This window comes from Mirounga leonina, unplaced genomic scaffold (assembly GCF_011800145.1).
Source record: "Mirounga leonina isolate KUSES-001 unplaced genomic scaffold, KU_Mleo_1.0 Mir_175, whole genome shotgun sequence".
Lineage (NCBI taxonomy): Eukaryota > Metazoa > Chordata > Mammalia > Carnivora > Phocidae > Mirounga > Mirounga leonina.
Genome location: NW_023270453.1, coordinates 15784288 through 15808655, shown reverse-complemented (window position 1 = coordinate 15808655; position 24368 = coordinate 15784288). Strand labels below are relative to the sequence as shown.

Sequence of the window (24368 nt, the reverse complement as noted above, 5' to 3'; positions counted from 1 at the left end):
CTGGCCACCAGCCCTAGCCTGAAGCTGCCTACGTGACCCTGCTGCCACCAGTCCTTTCATGAGTGTGCAAACACTCCCTTATCCCTGTGCAGATTCCAAGGGTCTTGGGAGTCGTGTGCCAGGAACTGGGGACAAAGACCAAATATGTATTTCTTACTGTATCACAATCAGCCACATGAGTCCACAAGGTAGTAAAGCTGCCAAATACAAGGAAGAAAGGCCCACCCACCTCAAATTGCATGTCCTCTGGCTTCACTGTGACTCGCGGCTGGACAAGTCTGAGATGTGCAGTCTTGCACACTTTATCTGGCTTTAGATAAAATTTGCTTTCCTTGGCAAGTGAGTCCATGGAGTAAAGTGCAAGTCCACTGAGTGTTACAGTTGTGGCAGGGAAAAGAGCAGGGGGAGTTGACAATCTCTCAATCTGGCCCCCCCCCATCCCTCACTTCCTGTTCCTCTTACACAGACTGACACCCACACTCATGAGGCCTGTGGCACAGGAGCTGAGGTCTGAGAGCTCAGGCCCATGCAACAGTGTCTTTCCAGAAGGCTCTACCAGGGCCATGTCCCAAGCCAACCGACAATACCTCGTCTGAACTAACAATTCCTTCCTTCTCCCAGACATGGGCTCCCTTTGAATGTGGGGCAGGAGTTTGGACTACTACCCATAAAAGAGAGCAGGCCAGGAAACTGATTCTAAGAAATGATTAAAAACAGACAACCCTCTGGCTCGGACTTTTCAGTTCACCTGGACGGCTTTTTTCACTACATAGAAGGTGGGGAAATTGCTATTTGCATGAGTGTCTCAAATATTAGATCAGGAGACTGTTCCTAACATCATTTCTTCAAATTGCAATGTAAAATAGCACTTCCCACGGGAATTAACTCTCAGCTAAACAGAAAGATGACCTGCCTTTGAGATACTTGATCCCATCAAATAATCAAGCATTTCTCAGGTGCTGGCCTGTACAGAGGCAAAATGAGTAGTAATGTGAGGAATGGCCTCCCTCCTCTCTCTAGGTTACAGTTCTTCAAGTCCCATTATTTTTATTATTTTTGACATATTTAACGACCTGTGCGTGAGGTGCTGTTCCAGGTTGCCGGGAAACAGCAATGACCAAAGGAGAAAAACAGAACGTTTGTCAGAGGTGGTAATTGCTGGGGGGAGTGGGGGGTGGGAGTAAAGCGGGGCAGGTGCCCAGGAGCGGGAAGGGTTTAGGGTTTTGAACGAGGGTGGCCAGGGAGGCTACCAGAGATGCACTTTGACGGGGTGCCTCCCTCCAGCCCTCATTTCATTTCAGTTCAAGCCAGCCAGCCACTTGAGCCGTCCCCCTGTGCCTGAGGACCGAAACATAAGCGCGGGGTAAAGTTCCCCAAAGCCTTCCGGGGAGGGCGGCCCCGAACCGGCCGAAGGAGCCGGCGAGGGGGCCCGACGCCGCCCCTGCTCGGGAGGGGGTGGCCCGCGGCCCCGCGGCGCGCCGGCAGCGCAGGGGTTAAGCGGGTTCCGCCGGGCCCGCCCCGGAGGCTGCGCCGCCCGCCTCGCCGCGGTTCCTCCCTCCGGCTGTGACGCGCCCCGTTTTGCCCAAATATGTCCCTTCCCCGCCCCCCCACCCCGCCCTCGCCCGGCGCCCGCAGGCGCCCCCGAGCCGCGGGGCTGGCACTCGGACGTCGCCCGGCCTCGGAGTCCCGGGACAGCCTCGCGGGGCGCCCCCCTCCGCGATGCCCTTCAGGAAAGGTAGGCGCCGTCCCCGCGAGCCCACCGGCCCGGCCCTGGCCGCCCCCCGCGCCCGCACTGCCCCCCACGCCCCCCGGGCCCCCCGCGCGCGCCGCCCCTGCCGCCGCCGCACGTGCCCTCGCCGGTGCGAGTGGCGCCACTTGGAACCAACCCCCAGGCGCGCTGCGTTCAAGTTCGCGGTTCTGCTGGAGCAGGCTCGCGCGCGCGGACCCGCGGCCTGGGGGCTCTCGGGGGTGGCAGCTTCGCCGCGTGGGCTCCCGGCCGCGCACTCCGGTTGCAGGCTGAGCCTGGGGGGGGGGGCGGCGGGGGGGCACGCCGGTGTGGAAGGCAGGTCTGTGTGCGAGTCCTGCCGCCGCGCTTCTCTGCCCCCGTCACTCTTGGGAAGTCATCTGACCACCCCGGAGCCTCAGGGTCTTCTTTGGCAAAATGGGCACGAATAGGGACGACTGCATGGGGACCGGTGGGACGGTGCACGGAAAAGCAAACAGACGTGAGGTGAGGTGGGCCTGGCCTAGGGAGGTGCCCTCCAGCAAGACCTTCCCTCACCGGGCCCCCTGCGTGGAGTGCCCCACCTGGCCCTCCTGAAGGAGCTGCATTCAGGCTCCTTCACTGGGGCCTTCCCCCCTGCAGGGGGTGGTGGGTCGCACACGGCCTGTCAGCAAGCCCAGATGCTCCTATGGCCCCCTGCCCCAAAAGGGGGCTCCCCCCCCCCCCCCCGCCGTTGTATTGGGCCTCATTTTATGGGCAGGGTGATGGAGGCCCTGATGCTCCCAAGTCACTGCAGGGCTCGCTGGAATGCTAGCCCGGGACAGAGAGGAAGACTCAATTTCACTTTGCAATCAGAGCTATCTGACTCCTTCCCTGTTTGTTCAGCCTGGGAGGGGCTTGGGCTCCGGTGACCCACTGTCACTTAAAACCCAAGGCTTCTGCACCCCCACCTGGGTACGGTGGCCTGGTGAGAAGTAAGTGAGAGGAGGCCTCCACCCTTCCCGGGTGCCTGGGACTGAGCGTGTGGCCCTCTCCCCGTTCCCTCCGTCCCTGTCCTCTTGCCCTCTCTTCCCTTCCCTCATAACTCAGATTAATAGGTTAATGCTGTGGTTGCCCGTGATGCCCTATTGGCCTTTGTCCCTTAAACAGAGGTTGCTAAGATGCCACTTAGAGCTCCTGGTTGTGAAGGTGGATGGTTGGCACTCCTTGTTCTTTGGGGGATGGTGAGAAGTGAGGTGACCGCTTCTAAGAGCCGTCCTCAGTCAGCTGATGACGTTTAGTCCCATGGTTGCTGTCCTCAGTGTCTCCATGATTCCCGATGTAACACTGTGCCCTCGTCTGGAGGTTCCCTCAGCTCTCCTCACCTGACCGCGTTTAGCTGCAGCGGGAATAGGGGTGTATGTGCTGAGTTCACCCCTTCTTCCCTCTTGTTTCCTTGTGGTCTCTGGTGGCAAACTCCGAGAAGGCAAGGGGGCCTGTCAGCTTGTCTCAGCATTTGTTGCAGGGGGTGGGGGTGGGCGGTGGGGGAGAGGAGCAGAGGGGCTTATGCATCAAGGATGAAATAAATACTGCGCTGCTAGATTTCACTTGATGATTGATAGATCAGGACAAAACATTTGCAAACTACTAAACGTTAAGCTTTTTTTCTTTTCCTTTCTTTTTTTTTTTTAAATCTGAAGAGAACATTGTTGCACGAAGTGAAAATGCCATTCCTCCATTCTATGGATGCCAATTCCTGAAGGTCCCAGGATGTGAGGAACAGACCTAGCTGGGTTTTCTGGAAGCTTTGGTGATAAACCAGGGCAGAGACTCTGGAGGGCTTCGGGTCCTGGGCAGGACTTCTCTACTTTATTGAGTTGTGATCTCCTATTTAGAAGGGAGCACGGGTGGGAATTGCAGGGAGACCTGGTTTGTTCAGTATGGTGATGGGACATCATCTGGAGCTGCCCCCGTGACGGGGGCTCAGCACTCTATCCCTGGAACTGTCCAGGTGGTGGGGACTTGAGTGCAGATACTCTTTTATGTCTTTTTGGACTTTGAGCCATCTGAATATATTTACTATACAAAAAAAGTAATTTCAAAAATAGGAAGAGACTTCCCTGCTCTTTGCCCCCCTCACCAAGATGAACAGAAACCAGATGGAGAAAGACTTCCTTTTAGCTAAACTCTAGAATGTTACCGCACCGCTCATTCCCTTCCCGCGCTGTTTCTGTGTCCTGACAGGTAAGACTTTGGGATCAGCTTGGTCAGAGGCCTGGCGAGAAACTTGGGGCATGCTCACGTGTATGGGGCAAGCTGAGAAAAGGTTAAGAAAGGGACTATTACAAAGGTTTGGGCAGGGTGTAGGAAAGGCACAGAAGAGAGTGTGGAACCCCAGGCATTACCACCCCAGGCCTAAAGGGCCGTGGAGCCTGTGGCCTGATCGGAGCTGACCCTCCCTTAAGGATTCAGGCAGCTTGTAGCCTTCCAGAGAACAAACTGAGAGAATCAGCACCCCTGGCCCTCCCTCCCTCTGACCTCAAGGCATTGGCCCATTGATGTCCTTGTAGGTCAGCGTGCTGGCAGGTGGATCTGGTGAGATAAACAGACAACCAGCCTAGTATTTTAGGTATTGGTCCTGTGTCTTGAGTGTGGGAGGAACGCAGCTGATGTCTCCTGAATGCAGAGTTCGGAGATTGCATGCTGCATCATTCATTTAATCATTCATTCATTCGTTTGTTCATTCGTTCATTCATTCATTCTCTAGATTGAGTGCTTGCTAGGCACCAGGAACACGGACGCTGCTAGTTGAATAAGATCTGGCAGTTCCCTCCCTGTAGTTAGACCTCCATGGTCTGCCTCCCCAGCATGGTTCATGGTACTACAGTAAGTCAGGCAGAAAGCCCCAAGCATGAATGGATGAACAGACGTGACTGCGACCGGCCCAGGCAGCAACTGACAGTGACCTTCTCCCCACTGGACAGGTGGGGATGAAACGCGAACTCTCACTTCTTTTCTTGGTCAGTTCCAGGGTGACGGTGGCCATGGTGGGGGAACAGGGTTGGGTCCTCTGCCACGTGGCTGGAAGAAGTAGGTCTGGAGAAGTCAGCCTTGAGGTTGGTTTGAGTCAGAGGAGGAAATGTGCTACGGTGAGAACAAGAGGGGGGCGGGCAGGAAGAGCTTCGGCCAGACACCGGGAGGAAGGCCAGGATGGCTGGTGAAAGCTGGGATGAGCTGCGGAGGAAGGCTGGGGGAGTTCTCCCTCTGGAGGCCTTCCCAGGTAGGAGGGGTCAGCCCTTCTCCTGGGATTTGCGTGTGGCTCTGCTCAGAGGCCAGGGTTTCAACGAAATTCTCAAGGGCCCTTTCTGGTCAACAAGTCTGTAACACTGTCTTCAGAGAGCAGGGTCCCAAGTATTCTAGCACACTCCCCCCGCTTCAGAGGGGACAGGTGGAGGTTCTGCCTGACAGAAACCAAACTAACGTTACCGAGCATCTCCCACACCCCAAGTGCCTTCCGTGTGTGCACTTACCTCCCAACTACCCTCTGATGCACGTGGCATCGTGTCCATTGTAAAGATGAAGGACCTGCGGCTCACGGGGATTATGCAGCTTGTCTAGGTTCCCTCATCAAGCTGTGCGCTCAACAGGGCTGGGACGCAGACCCCTGCCTCGTGCCTTTCCAGCACGGCCCATGATGGGACTGGAGAGGAGGGGACCCAGGATATGACTGGCATCAGGCAGGAATCACAGAGTATGACAAATCAGCCATTAGGAACCAGCTACTTCTTTCACGTTGGCAATGAGCAGAGAGACAGACGAAGGTGCCTGACTCATCTGGATCTTTGAGAGATGGATGGATGCAGGTGGGCCTGCCCAGGAAAACCCCCGCCTTCTGCCTCTCTTCAGGCGGCCCCAGGACACTGCTGTCATGGGTGCTGATCCCATAACCCCGGCTGGTGTCATGGAGCTGAGGGGTCAGCCAGATGACAGGCCACGGCTGCGTGCCGGGTACTGAGTTTCAGGGATGCTGAGGGAACAGAAGCCAAAGCCAAGTACCACCGTCGCAAGGGATGCAGGCCCTTCGGAACTCCTGCAATTCAGCCCCTGGGGTTGCGATTTGCTAACCGGGGTCAGCATTTTTGGACCTTAAACCCAGGACCTCTCCTTCTTTTCTCTTCACTTCCCCAGTGGCCGTGCAGAGAGCAGATCCTGAAAACACAGTCTCCAGGAGGGGCTGGGCACCCACCCTGCACTCTGGGTGTCTGCGTCCGCAGGCTGGATTCTGGGGCGCGTTCTCCTCCCCCGGGGCCCAGCGACTTACCGGACGAGATTAGGGCTCCCGGGCCATTTCAGAGTTCTGTCCCTGATGTGACTGCAGCATGCTTCCTGAGGAAGGAGACCCGGGGATGGTGTGTATGAAAATGCCATGGCCCGGGAGCTCGGGGACCAGATAGTGACAGGCCCACCTGTGTCAGGCGCTGGCTGGGTTATCTCAAGCCACTTAAGAGCATATGGCCTCAGTTTACCCATTTGGAAAAGAAGGTGTGAACTAAGATTCCCTCCAAATCTGATTCAATTTCGTCTAATCATTTGTCACATAGACACTGAGTGTCCCGAACTTCTTGGCCAAGCTGGCTGCAGGGGGCGGAAGAGATCCCCTCTATGCCTTTGTTCCCAAACACTGTGCTGGGCACCCTGGTCTGGTCTCCACCAGTGTCTCCAGGAGAGAGGCTATGTTTTAGGCAAGTGGCAAATGATGAGGTCATGGCCCTGTGTTCTCTGGGCTCGGTGTTCCTTCAGCTTTGACTTCGAGAATGAAATTTGTGCCAAAAGGAAGTTGGTGTCGGAGTCTAATTTCTTGAATGTGCATTAGACCCATCTGTCCTATGAAGTCAGTCTGGAAGTCCCTGTCCATCATAATCGTGGGTCTGCTGTTCCTTCAAGTAGCTCCAGGGCTAAGAACTTCTTGCTGATCTAGAGTGAGCATCAGTAACAGGCCCTCCAGTGTGGAAGTTTAGGTGCGGTGTCCGTGCCCTACACTGTGTTGACAATCAGTTTGTCAGAAGGAGAGCTTCCCTCATCCCCCGGTGTCCTTGGCCAGATGGAACAAGCAGGCATTCCAGAAGTGTGGTCCCCTGACTTGGCTTTTCTCCCTTGACGTGCAGGGTGCTGAGCTGTGCTGATGCTTTTTGAGGAAACAACTGTGTTCTTCCTTAGGGCCGAACTGCTGTGGTATTTTTACCATCTGCTTGACATACTGAATCCCGGCAACAGGTTGGATTCAGGAAGCCTCCCCCTGAGGCTGCGGAAGTCACTCTCGAGGCTTGGGGATCTGGCTCAGCCCTGCCACAGGAAGACAAAGTTTCATCAGTCAGTGGGGGCAAATGGGAGCTCAGGGAGGTACCCCAAGGAAGTGTGGGCTTCGAAGCAGGAAGAGAGAAAGAGAAAGATCTTGGCCAGAAGAAAGATGCATTTTGATGCCGACAGACTCTATGGACAGCCTGGGGCCTCGGCACAATGCCCACATGACTGTTCGGGTGACCAGAGGCCGGCTGGGAGTTATGGGTACAGAAGCATTGTTTCCCTATGGAAAAGACCAGACCCCATGGCTCTTCTTCCTGGCCACACATTTGGATTAACCAGGGAACTTTTAAAAAAGTCTGATGCACCAGAAATTCTGATGTCATAGTTTGGGTTGATGCTTGGGCAGACGTTTTCCTAAAACAGGACTTCTCCCAGAATATATAGCACGCTGTGATATTTTGTCGTCTGTTCCATTTCATTAAAAAGGACTCTGGTCTGCTTTCAGGAAATTGATTTCAAGGCCACTAATGGGGAGTAACCCATAGTCTTGAAAGTACCGTTCTCGCGTGACTGACAGCTCAAACTGCGGAGGCTGGGAAGCTGTAAGCCGCATTTCCCAGACTCCCTTGCAGCTAGGGCTCTGAGCGTGATTTAGGGTCTTCCGCAAGATCTGAGTGGTCACGCTCCAAGCTTCTGGCAGGTACTGCTGTGGAGGCGTCCGGCCTCTCATGGGGGCTTTCGGAACCAGGCAGCTTCAGGAGGAAGCAGTGAATCTGGATGAAGGGATGGAGGCCCCATGCACAATCAGTCATCTGCAAGGGCCACATTTCCCTGGGGACATTCACAAAATAACCATTTGGGGGAAACACTAAGAAAGGGAGGGTTATAGGCTCAGTAGCTGAGGACGTTTAGTAGAAAAGGCAAGAAACACAGCTGGATGCCAGCCGGCTGCCCCTGCCTGCTGGTACCTCTCCTAGCCGGTAGTGTTACTTCAGTCGCTTCCGTACGCCCTTCAGTCATTTGGCAAACGTCTGTTCAGCACCTAGTGGACCAGGTGTAGGTGAAGAACTGAGGGTACAGCAGTGACCACCATAGGCAAAACTGCCTGCCTCCGTGGGACTTGCATTCCAATGGGGGTAGACAGACAGTAAACAGATAAGTGAGTAAATACAGAGTGTGCCCAGTGGGCTGAGTGCTCTGGAGAAAAATGAAGCAGGAAAGAGGAGGAGGAGGGGGATGGGGGCAAGCGGCTGTTAACTAGGATGGTCACCACAGGGTGACATTTGGGTAGAGACTGAAGGGAGTGAGGAGTGGACCGTGCACTATGTTAGGAGAGTGTTCTAGCAGGGGGAAGTGTAGGTGCAAAGGTCCTGTGGCCACAGTGGGCTGAGTGTTGGAGAAACATATGGAAGCCAGTGAGGCTGGAGCCGAGTGAGTGTAGGACACCATTCAGAAGGGTAGCAGGGCAGATCCTGTAAATCAAGGCTACTCTGAGGTCTTGGCCTCTTCCTTGGGGTGGGATAGGAAGCCCTTGGAGGGTTTAAGGAGAGGCGTGGCATGAATTAACTTTGTATGATGAGCCGTACTTGCAGCACATGGCTGCCTTCCTGAGACTGGACTGTGGGGTCACAAGGGTGAATCAGGGAGACCAGGTGGGAGTCTGTTGGGTGAGTGGTGATGTTGGGTGAGGTCAGGGTGGGGAGGGGCAGGCGGGTGTAAGTGGTTGGATCCTGAATATATTTAGGAGACACAGACCGCAGGTTTGTGGGGGATTGGGTGGAGGAGAGGAGAAAGAGTGAGTCACAGAGGACTCCTACGCCCGCTCTAGGTGACCGGGAGAGGTGCCGAGAACACTGGTTGTTTTCCTAAGGGCTGTGTGGCCAGCAGGGGTGGGGGCTCGGCTGGGCTCCGTGGAGTAACTGTGTTGAGTAGCGGATCTCCCCAGGCAGTGGTTCAGTTTGTATCCATGGTTCTAGAGGCTGGGGACTCAGCAAGGAACCTTCTAGAAAGATCTATTATGCTCTGGGCCGACTGCAGGACAGATACTTTAAGAACAAACTGGCTTTCAGAGTCAGGGTTGATTATTATTGCCACACATAAGGGATCCCTCACGTTTTGATGTGTTTTACCTGTGGATGCTGAGCATGGATACGGTCCAAGCTGGTAGAAAGGCATGTGGTGGGTTTTTCTTGTTGCTAGGGTTTCTGTGTCAGGGGTACCCAATTGCTGGTTAATTTCTGTCCCTTCTTCGGTTTCCTTAGCCTGTGAAGGGCTCCATTGTAGGACAGGGGAAAACTCCACTCCAGAAAGGCTTCCTGCACAAACTCAGCCCAGCCACCAGCTGGCTAACTTAGCTTCTGGGCTGGGCGACCAACTCAACCTGGTTTGCCCCAGATTTCCCCTGTTCAGCATGGAAAATCGTGAGAACCAGCAACCCCCTCAGTCCCAGGACAGTTGATCACCCCACCTACCTCCAGCCAACCCTGTGCCACAGGCTCGCTGGCCTCATTCAGAGAAATAGGTTTTAAAACCTCATTAATGTTTGAATAAAAAAGGGAAGAATCCAAGCAGATGTTATGGTCCTGGGCCATAGACTTGAAACTACGGGAGATCCGTTTCAAAGCAGTTCTGCCAACAGACGTATAAGAAAATCAAAACAAGAATTTTGTCATCGACTTGCCGCCTCATAATAGCGGGAAAGCAATCTGAGTCTGCAGATTGGCTGGTTTCTGTGTGAAAAACCTAAAACCTGAATGTCACACTTTTATAATAAAAAAGCGAGTCAGTCAGCATCCACTTGACCATGAATCGTGTTTGCTGAACATGAATGGAGAACAGCAACATGGAACCTACTTCAAGCCGAAACCATGTTTTGTGCAAATCCTGGATTGTATCAGAGCTTTTCACTTGAAGTCATTTGAATGAAGCAAAAGGTCATGTTGTCACTGCGGCTTTATAGGACATTTAACCTTATAAAACTTCAAAGAAATTCATTTTGGAGTGCCTCCCAATAGGTAATAAGTGGCATGACAATAAAATCATAATCCATGCGACAGAAGAACCAACTGTCCCGGGAGGTGAGACAGTCCTTTTTTCTCTGTGGCTATGTTCCTTTCTCTGCCTTCTGTTAGAAGAACCAGGGTTGGTGTTTTTGTTTTTCTCATATTTTTAAAAAATTTAAATGCAATTAATTAACATATATTATTAGTTTCAGAGGTGGAGGTCTGTGATTCATCAGTCTTATATAATACCCAGTGCTCATTACAACACATACCCTCCCCAGTGTCTGTCATCTAGTTACCCCATCCCCCAACCCCCCTTCCTCTCCAGCAACCCTCAGTTTGTTTCCTATGATTAAGAGTCCCTTATGGCTTATCTCCCTCTCTGGTTTTGTCTTGTTTTATTTTTTCTTCTTTTCCCCTATGACCCTCTGCCTTGTTTCTTAAATCCCACATATCAGTGAGGTCATATAATAGTCTTTCTCTGATTGACTTATTTTCCTTAGCATAATACCTTCTAGTTCCATCCACGTCATTGCAAGTGGCAAGATTTCATTTTTTTGATGGCTGCGTAATATTCCATTGTATATATATATATACCACATCTTCTCTATCCATTCATCTGTCGATGGACATCTTGGCTCTTTCCACAGTTTGGCTATTGTGGACATTGCTGCCATAAACATCAGGGTCCACGTACCCCTTCGGATCCCTACATTTGTATCTTTGGGGTAAATACCCAGTAGTGAAATTGCTGGGTCATAGGGTAGCTCTATTTTCAACTTTTTGAGGAACCTCCATACAGTTTTCCAGAGTGGCTGCACCAGTTTGCATTCCCACCAACAGTGTAGGAGGGTTCCCCTTTCTCCGCATCCCCACCAACATCTGTCGTTTCCTGACTTGTTAATTTTAGCCATTCTGACTAGTGTGAGGTGGTATCTCATTGAGGTTTTGATTTGGATTTCCCTGATGCCGAGCGATGTTGAACACTTTTTTCTTGTGTCTGTTGGCCATTTGGATGTTTTCTTTGCAGAAAATTGTCTGTTCATGTCTTATGCCCATTTGTTAGGAAGAACCAAATGACTGGCAACACCTTTTTAAAAAATCAGGTAGTGTGGAACGTAAGATAAGGAAATAAAGACATTGAATCTCTTCAGGGACCAGCGAAGTGCAGATGGAGACCGCAGTGGGAGACACAATTTTACCCCTACTTGGTTGGCAGGAGGGAAGAAGTCTGCCGGTGTAAGGTGTTAGAGTGGGGGTCAGAAGCGTTTCTGATACATCGTGAGGGGTGTGTAAATTTTGCAAGTGTCCAGGAAACAGTTTGGCATTATCTTGGGAAGGTGGGATTCACATCCCCCGTAACCAGGTGTGTCCTTCCTGGGCATGTCCCCGACAGGAACTTACGCACAAGCGACGTTCGCTCCCAGAGGAATGGCTCTCAACAGCCGACTGCGCACGCGCGGGAGGGGAGGGCGCGCGGTCTTGCGCAGTGATGCCGCGCGGTGTTTGCCGGGCGGCGGTCTCCACGCGCCCGTCTCCACGCGCCCGTCTCCACGCGCCCCGCGTGAGAGACAGCGGAATTCCATGTTGTCACGGCCGTTTAAAAAGATGGCAAGACATGAGATGCAGCACAGTACTTTTTAAATAAAGTTAAAACGCCTAAAACGAAACAGTATGCTTTTAAGCACTATGTACATAACAAACCAGTATTTCTTCTATGAAGTTCAGGGTGATGGTTACTTCTGCCTGGAGGGAGGCAGGAGCAGGGACGGGGAGCATATATATAGATGTAACAGCGTACGAAGCTCGGATGTCAATGGGCTGATGGATTTCTGCTTGTCTGTTACATCGCTTCAACCGATGGTGTAAAACGGGACCACATTCAGGGATCAATGATGGGTGTAAGAGATGGACCGGGGATTATGATGAACCCAAATCTCTGTGCCTGGGGCCCAGAGAGCAAGGAAGAATGAGGAGGAACTGCTCCTCCTACTTGTTAAGGAGATCAGCAGTTCCCAAAGCTGTGTTTTCACCGTTCGTAAAATCGTTGTAAGGCAATTCGAGTGCCCTTGCCCACGGTAGGGAGCGGCTTCTGAATGAAATGCCGTGAGAAGAGTATGGGAAATCTCCCTCGTCAAAGTAGAACATAAAATTGTATTTTTAAATTTTAATTGCTCGTTTCTGTCATTACCAATGACATTTTAGTTTTAACAGAGAAATGAAATTATTTAGAGTCCATGTCAAGTAGTAGGTACTTTTAAATATGAGGTCCTTAAAGGTAGGGACCCAGATTGGGTAGATAGAGACAGACAGACGGACACTGACTGTAAATGCTGGAGTGGAGCCTGGGCATTAGCGTGGCGATTGGCCAAATGCATTTGGTGTCTGTATTGTATTCAAGTTCATTTCCTGCTTTTGATGGTTGTATTGCAGTTGCACGGTAGGAAAGCATCTTTGCTTTTAGGTAATACACATCGAAGTGTTAAGAAATGGGGCAAATTTTATCTTCATGGTTCAGAAAAAAAATAATACGAATTTTTAAAAAACTTAATTTATGTACTATCTTGTATATGTAAAATATATATTTAAAAAACGTAATAACATACCGAGAGAATGATAAAGCAGATGTGGCAAACTGTTAGTGTGAATTGGTGAGTCTGGGTGAGGGGTACACAGGAAATGCCTTGTGCCACTTGAAGTTTTTCTGCAAGGTTGAAATTATGTCAAAAGGAGAAGTTAAAACAGAATGAGAGATGCTTGGTCACCTCTCCAGCCTCATTGCCTAATCCCGTCCCCTGGTTCCTTTTGCCCCATCCTTCCGTCCTTCAAGGTGCCAGGTCATGAACATGGGGCCATGTTCACTCTGCCTGGAATATTCCTCCCTCAGAGCTTTGCACGGCTGCTTCCTGCAAAGCATTAGCTGATTCTCACCTCCTCACAGAAGCCTTCCCTGACCACCCAGCTAAGAGCCCTCACCCTGTCCCATCCCTCTCTCCTCAGCTTTCCTCACCCCACAGCTTCTGAGGGTACAGGCAAGAGCACTTTTTATAGATTCATAGACTTATGACCCAGCACTTCTGCTCCTAGGTGTCTACCCAAGAGAAACGAAAATATGTCCACACAAAAAGATACACGTGGATTTTCAGAGCAGCGTTACTCATAATACCCCTAAAGTAGAAACCACCCAATGGCCATCAACTGATCGATAAATAAAATATGGTATATCCATACAATGAAATATTGTTCAGTAAATAAAAAGGAATCCTGTATCTACAAAGCAGACGAGTCTTGAAAAACATGCTCAGTGAAAAAGCTATTCACAGAAGATGGTATGATTTCGTTTATATTTAATGTCCAAAAAAAGCAAATCTGTAGAAATAAGAAAGTAAATTCGTGGTTGCCTACAGGTTGAGGAGGAGGGATGTGGAGGTGTGACAGCTAAAGAGTTCTTTTGGGGTAATAGGTTCTAAAATTGGGATGTTTACACGAGTCTGTGAATATATAAAAAACGTTAGATTGCCCAGTTTTAAATGGGTTGACTTATATCTCAATAAAGCGGTTCCAGAAAACAAACAAAAGGAATTCATCATCCTCCACGGCAGCTGGTTTCTCAGCCTTCAAGAAGCAAGGCTTTTGTCCCCATTTTCTGGAGAAGCAGAAAGATAGAAAGATTTTACAGACTTTATCAAGGTGGATGGATGACCAGGAGGAAGGGCTGAGGCTGGGACCTAGGTTGCAGGCTCCCTCAACTTCTGCCTGGTGCATTGGGGTCCTTGTCCTTCTTCCGGGGGGGGGGGGGCAACTTTGGGGGCAGTGGTGACCATGGTTCCCTACCTGAGAGCTGCCCCGAAGCATCACAGAGACCTTAGACAATATTAGAGATGTGCTGGGCAGAGACCCGTTTTCTGGTCCCGTGACTCCTCTCCTTGTCATGTGGCTGTGAACTGGTCACCTCACCTCTCTGGACCTTCATTCTCCCATCTATAAAGTCAAAGAATTAACTGGAGTCTCTCTTCCAGCTCTTGCATTCTATGATTCTAGAGATTCTCTTTCATCTGTTGCACCATAATTATTGTTTTTAAAAATATACATTTGATTTTTAGCCCCCAAGTGGGTGTAGTCATGATTCTTAATTTGTGATACATCTAAGTGTTTTTAGTTATCTCAATGGGTCTTAAAAAGCCAAGTTGAATTAATAGCCCTTCTTCATCCCCTCCACAAAACGTGGGTCAGCCTGAGCTCTGGACGAGCCTATGTTGCCAACTTGGGCAAATCAGGGCAAGCCAATCTCCTACCATAACATGGCATATCTCTGCCATGCTCTGGGGTCACTAAATCTTTTGTCCTTAGTGAGTCCAGAAAAGTGGTTCACAGCAAGACCTATGTCACTCTTCTTTTTGTTACTGGCTTACGTTTTACATCTCTTTAAAGCTGGGGCATAGCATATATATAGTAAGTGTACAAATCCCAGGTGGTTTTTATACATATGTGTACATCCATGTAACCCAATGCCTGACCAAGCTATAGAACATTTCCAGTACCCCCAGAAGGGCTTCTCAGCAGAAACCACTATGCAGACTTCTCTCATTATGAATAAATTCTGCTCATTCTTGGAATTCATATAGATGGATTGTACATTATGTTTTTTGTTTTTTGTTTTTTTACGTTATGTATCTTTTGAATGTGGCTTCTTTCCCTCAACATCCCAACTGGATTTTTTCCATGTTGTTATGCATAGAAATCCTTAGTTCATCCTCATTGCTATGTAGTATTCTATTGTGAGAATAGTTGACGTCTTGTCCCTTTGTTTCCTTTTTTTAATTTTTAAATTTTTTTATTTAAAAAATTTTAATCCCAGTATAAGTAACACAGTGTTATATTATTTTCAGATGTACAATTAGTGATTCAACACATCATGTCCCTTCTATTGTTGATGGGCCTTTGGGTCATTTCTGGTTTGGGTTATAATGTTAAGAACCACCATGAACATTCTATTTGTACCTGTCTTTTGGTTGGTAAAAGCACCCATTTTGGAATTGCGGGGTTGAAGTGGAATGGTAGCTTTAGCTCCTAAATCAGCCTTGCTCTGGATGATTTTCTGCTCTGTAAACTAGAGACTGTATTATCTATCTGTCTTCCTCAGGAAAAGTTTACCTTCTCAAGATTTTTTTCCCCTTCACACCTTCCTGACCATGTCTTCGCCTCTGAAAACACTGTTTCCCAATTCTTTCCATTAACTGTCTCATTGCACACTTTTCCCTGTGCACACCCCTCGCCCCCCCAGCTGTGCTCTTCTCATCAGCTCCCTCCTTGGTATGTTTGTGCCGTTATCTTCAAGGCCCCCCGTCAAACCACAGTCTGCCTTGAAGTCTTCAAGCTGGAGGGAATCATGATTCTTGTGCTATAATTTGTGTTCATTCTGTCTCCCCAACTTGACCGTAAACTCCCTGGGCCAGCCTCGTGCCTGGTAGATGATTGAAGACTGTATGTTTGGGTGATTCATTTATGGGAACATTAATACTTCCGTGCACATAAGATTCCTCAAAGAATATCATTCTCTGACTTGAGGTTGCTTAATTCTCCATTCTTGATGAAAATTTCAAAGTGCATTAGAATCTTATACTATTTCCTTACAACGGTCATATCAAAGGTGATCCTTTGATCAGGGGAGCCTGGTCTGCTGAGGAAGGAATAGAAGGTGCAGGGCACCTGGGTGGCTCAGTCGGTTGAGCGTCTGCCTTCGGCTCAGGTCATGATCTTGGGGTCCTGGGATTGAGCCCTACATCGGGCTCCTTGCTCAGTGGGGAGCCTGCTTCTCCCTCTGCCTGCTGCTCGCCCTGCTTGTGCTCTCTCTCTCTGTCAAATAAGTAAATTAAATCTTTTTTTTTTAAAAAAAAGAGGAATAGAAGATGTGCAGCTTTTCCATACTGGCTCATGGAACTTTTGGCCTTTAGGTCTCTAGGTGTAGTTGAACGTGTAAAATCGTTCAGGTGACTTATTTTGGGGTGCTTCATTTAATTTCATTCTCCAGTGCCCCCTTCCTTCATCCCTCCCCCTTCTAACAAGGCACACACTTATTTTTCCAAAGGAGACTACTTTTGGTTCCATGCTGCTTTCTCCACCTTGCTTCGATTGTGTCCTGAGTTATTCTAGTTGGGAATATCCTCCCTCACGATCCCCTAGGGTGTCGGGTGGACATTAAAAATGAAACAGAACCTCTGAGAGGGTGGCCCTGGACTATGCAAGCTACCAGCATTCAGCGGTGGCGGGTCTCCCCTAGAAGGTGTGAGAACCACTGCTGACGCTTTGCCCACCTCCTGTAACAGAAGGAGACACCAAATGCTTAACTTACAGCCAGAAACGCATCGTAGCCGAACTGGCCAAAGGGAGGCCTCGATTTCAGGAGACCTCTCTGACCCACTGAGCCTCCCAATAACCAATGCCCATCATGTTCTTTGATTTGAAACAGAAGTTGCAGAATCTGCCCTCCTTCTCGAAGTCGGTCACTAAAGTGCCCCCTTGCTGAGTCATGTGGCGGTCTCATGCACTTGCTGTGTGTGTCCACCAGCCTCTGAGCTGCCCTGCTCCAGAGACATGCCTTGTAAGCAGATGGGAAATATTTGTCGGCACCAAACATTGGATAAAATACCTGGGACGTAGGGACTCACTTGCCACAAACTTGTCCCTTTAATTTCGTATGTATTTTCTTTGTGTATCTACACGAACATACCAACCTTGACTTGTGTTTGCCTGATGACACAGAAATGCAGTTTCTTGGTCCACCGAGCACTGATTGTGTGTTAGGAAGGTAAACGTGTGCAAGGATAGCGAGAGACTCTTGCCTGGGGGAAGTTTTCATTTCTGTCTCTTTCTACTTTAAAGAATGTCAAGCCTTCAGAAAAGTTGGCATAGTGAACAACCTCCATCCCCTAGATTCACCAACTGTTGCATTTCACCATCTTAGTTTCTCAGTTGATTTTGTTGATGTTGAACCATCTGGGAAGGAGCTGCAGACATCATGACATTTCATCCCTAAATGCTTCAGCATGTTCTTCCCAAGAACAAGAGCATTCTCTTAAATTATCACCATATAGTTATCATCCTCGTTGGAAACTTAGCAGGGACACAAGACCATTACCTAGTTGCCAGTCCATATTTGAATGGTCTCAGTAGTATCTTTTATAGATTTTTTTTTTTCTTTTTGCATCTAGGATCCAGTCAAGTGTCACACATTTATCTAGAAGTCTCTTTTGATCTTGAAGAGTTCTGTAGCCTTAGTTAGTGTTATTTTAATGATACTGATATTTGTGAAGACCCTGGCCACTTCTTTTGCAGGAAGCCCCTTAACTTGCAATTGCCTGATTGTTTTCTTATTCAACCTGTTTGGCAGGAAAACTGCGTAGATGCTGTGTGTCCTTCTTACTGACATTACATCAACAGACTAGGGGGTCAGCTTGTCCCTTTAATAGTGACGTTAAATGACTCTGGTCATTTGTTTGGGCTACTCATAAAGATTACTTTTCCCCTTCCAATTACAGATGTACCTGTGGAGTACCCTTTGGGATCACTCACAAATCTGTTCCCAATCATCTTTTATACAGTGGTTTCAGCATGTATTGGTGATTCTTGACTGAAACACTGATTATGGTGGCTAAAAATGGCAAATTTACATTTCTGTTGTCCTCCTGACATTTATTAGTTGGCCTTCTTTTGTAAAGAGGAGCCTTCCTGCCCACCCTCCCCTTTGAAATAGATTTCATTTCATTATTATTATTATTTATTTATTTATTTTTAAAGATTTTATTTATTTATTTGAGAGAGAGAATGAGAGAGAGAGCATGAGAGGGGTGAGGGTCAGAGGGAGAAGCAGACTCCCCGCTGAGCAGGGAGCCCGATGCGGGACTCGATCCTGGGACTCCAGGATCATGACCTGAGCCGAAGGCAGTCGCTTAACCAACTGAGCCACCCAGGTGCCCCATTTCATTATTATTAATAGTAGGAATAGTATCAATATAGATTCAGGGATTTTAAAAATTATTATTGCATGCATTATAATCTATTCCTGACATTATTCATTTTGATGCTCAGATTGTCCCAATTTTGGATAAGAGCCCTTTCAAGCTGGTTGCCATGTCCTTTTGGCACATCCTCCTTGGTTTGTGAGCTCTACCTTATATTTTGGGACAACCAGATGTTCCAGGCTCGGGCACTTCCCCAAGGAGCCCTGGTGAGGTTTAGTGGAGAGTGATAGTTGGAAACCAAGGTCTGGGCTCTGGTGTGCTCGTTGTCCCTGGGGTAGCATCGTTTCTAGGGCCTTTCCAATTGACAGAGCTAGGAAACAGAAGTTTTTTAAGATCCTAAGTTCACATTGCTCTTATTCCAGTCCAGTTCCAGAAAATTCTCCCTCTCCTTTCCCAATTCCATAGGTGGTTTTTTTTCATTTTTGTTTTTTATATTTTCCCCAGGAATTAAAAAAAAATCTTGAATCTTCTTTACTCCTGGCCTTATTATGAAAATAATTCTCATTATTGATGTCTATTTTCCTTGTAAGTGATGACATTGAGTAGATCATAAATTCAGTGCAGAGGTGAAGGCTAATGCCAAATCTCCTGAGGCTCTAAAAATAGCCTGCTCAGATAGGAGAACCTGGAAGGAAACACAGCCGGGAATATGTTATGTTTTTTTCCATATTTTGCAGTCATTTCACAATGAATGTATATTACTTTTAAAGTAACAAATAGGAATATTTTAAGGCAAAAGAAAGCTACATAGGTTGGATGTCAACATCTTGGTCCTACGTGTTGTAAGGAAGGAAAAATAATTTTCCCTTTCCCCTTTTAGATTCTTGGCTGAGACTCTCCCTGCCCCTATCAACAATAAACAGGAAGGAAAAAGCCAATTTTTAAATTATGTATGTGATGTGCATACATTCAGGAGCCCCACAAAGATACTCTACTCAAATTGCCAGGCAGTTGAGCCTCCTGGACCGGTCCGGGGCCTCAAAGGCAAGGAAGAATATTCACAGGAGGGTCAGAAGACGAAATGTATGGTAAACAAAGTTTGCCCAGCCAGGCATGTAAGTAAGGTGATGTGTGGGCATAGCTGTCTTCCTGGCATGGCCCCCTTTCCATGTCAATCCCCCCTACAAAAGGATATCTTATACTCTGTTTGCAGAGCTCCTGTGTGTCTGCAGTTTCTCCAAAACACTCCCTATGCCAAAGAGGCATATTTTGGGGGGGCATATTCTGGGGCCCTTCCATATACCTCCTAGGAGCCAGGCACTGTGGGGACCGAGCGATGAGGAGGATGGCAGGTGGAGGGCAGGGCTGGGGGCCTCTTCCCCAGCAGGAAGGTCAAGGAGGGACCCCCCCACCCTGCACGCCCCTGCCCCTGGAACCCAGGCTTCCTGGACGGTGCCCCCGCCCGCGCCAATTTTCGGGTCCCCTGTCGCGGTGGCGCTGTGGGGCACGAGCCGCCTCCCAGGCCGGGGGCGCCACAGAGCCGGCCCGCCCGCCGCTCCCTCGCTCCCGCTGATGTCCGGCGCTGAGGTCAGCGGAGCCCTGCCGATCGGCCAGGGGGTCAGGTCAGCCTGGGACGGTCGGCGCGGGGCGGGGCCGGCGGACGGGGCGGGGCCGGCGGGCGGGCGGGGCGGGGCCGACGGGCCGGATTGGCTGCAGGCGCGGCGCACGGGCCGGTCAGCGCGCGCCCCGCCCCGCCTCTCCGCGCCGCACGCCGCGTTCACGTGGCGCCGCCCCAGCCTGCCCCGCGCCGCCGGGTCTGGCACGTGGGCGCGGCGTGCACCCCGCGTAGCTGCGCGCCTGGTGGAGGCTGTGAGCGTCCCCGCCCAGTGGCCTGTTTTCGTTTTCTCGGCCGAGGTTTTCCCCCGGGTTAGGTCTAGGAGCGGACGCGCGCTGTCAGTGCGCCAGAGGAACTAGGTCGGCAGGTGGCTAGCAGAGTCCCGGGTTGGGCGGGGCCGGGGCGGTAGTGCGCGCGGCACAGGAAGAGGGACACACGGGAAGCGTTAAAGGAAAGTCAGAACGTGGGAGATTGAAAACGAGCAGTGTTTTTATCTTTGGGGAGTAGTTATAAGTGCCCGACGCCGCTTTTTCCTGCTCGGCATCCTGGACAGGATGTTCTGTGTCAGTCACATCAGTAAACAGCCGCCGGCACAGGTGCTTTGAGCCACAGGGTCCCCAGAAACCGCAGCCACGTTCCGAGTGCAAGTTGTCTCAGCTCCTGGTCTGGGGCCCCGATTCACCACGAGCTGAGGACACAATGAATTGGGACTTTGGTTGCCCCTGAGTTTTTTGGAGGGCTTGGAGTTAACTTGCAGAGAGTGATTCAGCTGGTGGAGGGGCAGGATAAGTTCTAGGAGGAGTGCTCAAAGAACTGGGGATGTTTAGCCCAGACCAGACGGGTCCCAGGGGCCTGTGAGCCTGTCTGCAAGTGTTTGAAAGACTCGTGTGATCAGATTTGACTGGTCCCATGCCACCGTGCTGGGGACAGAGCGCACTGTTCGCGGAAGGTGAATTTCAGGTCAGTTACAGAGAAGGGGCAGGAATGAACTTTGTGGCGTTCTCTTGAGGAACCAGGTACAGCTAGGCGTTTATACTTATCAGTAAGAAAATGGGGGAGCTCAGATTCGGATTTTGATGTGCCAGACTTCAAAGCCTTTGCCTTTCATGATGCATTTGTTTTAATGGAATGGGTTACTTTGGGAGTAGTGCCAAAGGGTTTTTTTGTGGATGGAACTCATTGCACTAGAGGTCATTCAGCCGCGCTTAGCCATGTCAAGGATTCTCTACCTGGGATGAAGAGGGAGGTCGTCCTGGGCCAGAGGAGGAGGCCACCTCTCTCTCCAGCAAGTCAAATTTTCCAGCAGGGCGTGTCTCTGACCAGTTGTGCCTATGAAGGCTCTCCACCTTGTTAAAGCAATAATCTTGACTTGGAGTTTAACAAATGCGATCACAGTATCCAACTGTTACACAACATTCTTACTGCCCCTTAGCCCTTCCTTTTTTCAAATCTGATGCTTCTTCCCCTTGCCCAGCCCCTCTGCCTAGATCAGACTAAAAGTGGGACCAACACAGTAGGAACTGAAGAGTGCAGGGGTAAGTAACTTGGGCTCATTTCGGCCCTCGAGGCAGCACCAGATCTGGTGTCCGGAAAGGTCAGGAGGGAAGCACCTGGGCTGCTCTGACTGGCTCTGTGGCGCTCTGTGTCTGACACTGCAGACTGCAAGCCTGGAGGGCAGATGCATAAAGGAGGTAACCCTCTCTGAAGTTTTGGATTCATTTTATGAAGTAATAGCTTCACACTTTATGAAAAGACAAGAGCTTTTTAGGAATCTACTTTTGCCTCTACTCCATGTATTAAATTGTCAAAAACAAAACCCATAAGAGCATCTCTGGGAGGAAGGTGGGAGTACAGAATGGGTATAAAAAGGCAATATCCGGTTTTTCTTGGCTCTCCAGCAGATCTGGTTACAATTTCTTACCAAAACCCAGCCAGAAAATACCAAACAGCCCTCTTCCTCCAGAGGCAGCATCCAGCCAGAGTTGGTCTCCTCTCTGCCCTCAACGTAATTTTCAGAGATCTAGAAGCTGTCTCTGAAGGCCCACTTACTTTCCTTTCAGTAAGTCTCTGGTGATTACTTCTTAACCTTCTGGGTCTTACGTGTCTCCTTCAGGGTATCAAGGCATTGGAGATCATCCAGGTAGCCAGTGCAGCCCAGCTAAGCAGTGCTTAGATCTCAGATTAAGATCTAAGCCGTGCTGTGGAGAAGGTGAAATATTCCTGTCTCCCTGCAAGTACTCTCCTTCCTTCTCCTCCTTCAGATCCTTCATTAAGGAGGGTTCTTAAGGTGATATTAGCTCAGTTTGCATTTGAACTGATCTCAGAGATCTGGAACTCAAGGGATGGTACCGTAATGGTGGGCTTTAAGGCATAAACAACTTAGGGAGAGGGTAGGGAGCAAAAGTTCAGACACACTCTTCTTTCTCTGGCCTTTTGCTGTCCCCACCCCAGCATCCTCCTCCTAAAGGGCAGCTGGGGTCAGGTGCTGGGAAGGGGGGAGTGTGTTGGAAGGCTAGTATTGAGCCCCCTGTCACCCACTGTGGCCATCTTTGTATTAATGGATAAGGGGCAAAGATGGAACCCTCCCAGGCTCTTGCTGCAGCTGGGAGCGAGGGAGGCGGGGAGTTGTGCCTGGGCTCTGCAGTCAGACTTCCTGGGCTCAGATGCGAAGCTGTGTGACCTTGGAGAAGTTCCTTCCCCTCTCTGTGCCTCGGTTTCCTCGCCTGTCAATGGCAGGGTAGCTCTGAGGTTTAGGCCCCAAGCACTCCAAACATGCCTGGCACATGCTGGGTGCTCATAGGCGGTGGCTTTGATTCCCGACTTGAAGGAGCCCGCAGTCCAGGAATGACAACAGCCCTGTGGTTGCTCTCTGTGAGCTTAACTGGGCTGGAAGAGACAAGGATGGGTGGTGAGCACAGCAGCTCCCCTGCCCCAGACGCTAACCTGTCCTCTGGGTCTGCCCTGCGGAAAACCACGTGGCGTGCGGGGCCCTGACTCGTGTCCAGGGAACTTGCTGATGGTCCGTCCGCCCAAGACAGCCCCTCCCGCAGTGGTCCTTAGCCAAATGCCTCTCCTTCCTGTCCCCAGAGTTCTCTAACAGGGTCCCCCCTCTCGTACTCTTGGCACGAGGTAGCTGGTTGGGTGGCTGATGCGCCTGGGAAACAGAAATTTTCCCATTCTTTCTTGTTCTCCTACTTGTGGGATTTTTAATGGGGTGTCTGGTGGCGACAGGCAGAGCTGGATTTCAATTTTAGTGCAAGGAGGAATAAGGCAGCTCCAAAGTGGGCTGGAGCCATTGGAGTTGATAAGAAAGGGTAGGGAGCCTCAGCGGATACCCAGCAGACCCAGCCCATCTTTCCCTGGGGGTTTTTGATGTTGATCTTGGGCCTTTGTTTCTGTTCCTTAGGCTGCCTTGGGGGTGAAATTGCTCTGGTTGACTGGTGGGCTGGGAGATGGCTAAGGGACGGGGAGGAAGGGGATTGCTTGCTGTGGTCTAGACAAAGGTTTACAGGTATGCAGAGGCTTTTTAAAAATACTAGTGAAAAAATTCCGTATCGTCTAAATGTTGTGCTGTGCGGTGATATCCCAGTAGCTGAGCTCTTGCCCACAAAATTGGCCACCAGGCTCAGGCTCATGGGAGGACTGGCCCCTGCCTGATTCCCAATTTTGTGTTTTTATAGTTATTTCATGGATGTGCACTTTCTCATACCTTTCCCAGCTTCTTGGAGATTGTGGGTCTAGATACTGAAAAGATTGAAATATCGATTGGTAGTATGTGTGCCTTGCTCTCTGGAAAGACTTTCCCTGTTGCCTATTTGTAGGAACTTTATATTAGTAACATTTTGGGAATCTTTTTTGCAGTGACTTTCCTGGACTGCTGTTTGTGGTTGTTTTGAAGTGGTGGGGCTGGGGGAATGTGCCCTGGGGGCCCACCCTCCGGTTCTCTAATGAGGAGACCATGGATTTGCTTTCAAGCAGGAGAATCATGTTTACCGGCTACAAGGGCTCCAAAAATAGATGCTTACCCCAAGACAGGTGGCAGTGGCATGCGGGGAAGCAATTTAAAAACCTCTGTAGCTCTTGACTGTCACCTTATCTTGAGTGACTTGTCGCATTGTTTGGTGATCTAGAAATGAGAAAGAATACTAAGTCCTTTAACGTAAAAAAAGAAATCCACCTGCCTGACTCCCTCCTCTTCCCCTCCACCCCTTGTTTATGTTTTCTTTCTTGCTCCTCCAACGAATGAAATGCAGAAAATACACATTTAAATGGGACTAGAAGCTTTCAGCCACAAAAATTCCTGCGGCTATTGATGATGGGAATGGGAAGACTAGGAACAGAAGTGGGGCACGGGGGGCACCATCCGTGGGGTGGGGTGGATGGGGGAGTGTAAGGAGATGGTGGTCTCGAAGCTGGGTGGGTGGGTGGGGACAGAGGGGTAAGAACTTTCTGGAAAGAGGGGATGACCAATACGATTTCCATTAATCCAGGAGTCGGGACAGGCAGGGCACACCTCATGTCCTTCCTCGGCCCCCAAAAGATTACTTGGGTGCAGGAAGAAAATATGACAACTTCCCTTTCTGTTTATTTTAGTGCATCCTTTTTAATTTCTAATTTTTGCTTAAGTTTTATGATCGATACGGTATAACAGCACAGAAGCACATGTTTATGATTGACAACTAAAGAAACGCCTTTTTGGGAAGTAATAGTGTGTGGTCAAAGTTTGGCTGCTGCTCCTCAAAGAAATGATGACACAGCCTGGGGACGACGGGGAGGGGGGTGCT

At 49.9% G+C, this 24368-nt stretch overlaps 1 protein-coding gene across 1 annotated transcript in view; it reads left to right on the top strand.

Annotated features, from left to right (window-relative positions):
- Positions 1–1640: 1640 nt before the first annotated feature.
- Positions 1641–24368, top strand: part of PFKFB3 (6-phosphofructo-2-kinase/fructose-2,6-biphosphatase 3) — a 77052-nt gene continuing 54324 nt past the window's right edge. The window contains exon 1 of the mRNA XM_035021703.1: positions 1641–1735. Coding sequence (XP_034877594.1) covers positions 1720–1735 — 16 coding nt within the window. The 5' untranslated portion in view covers positions 1641–1719. The remainder of the gene's footprint in view (positions 1736–24368) is intronic.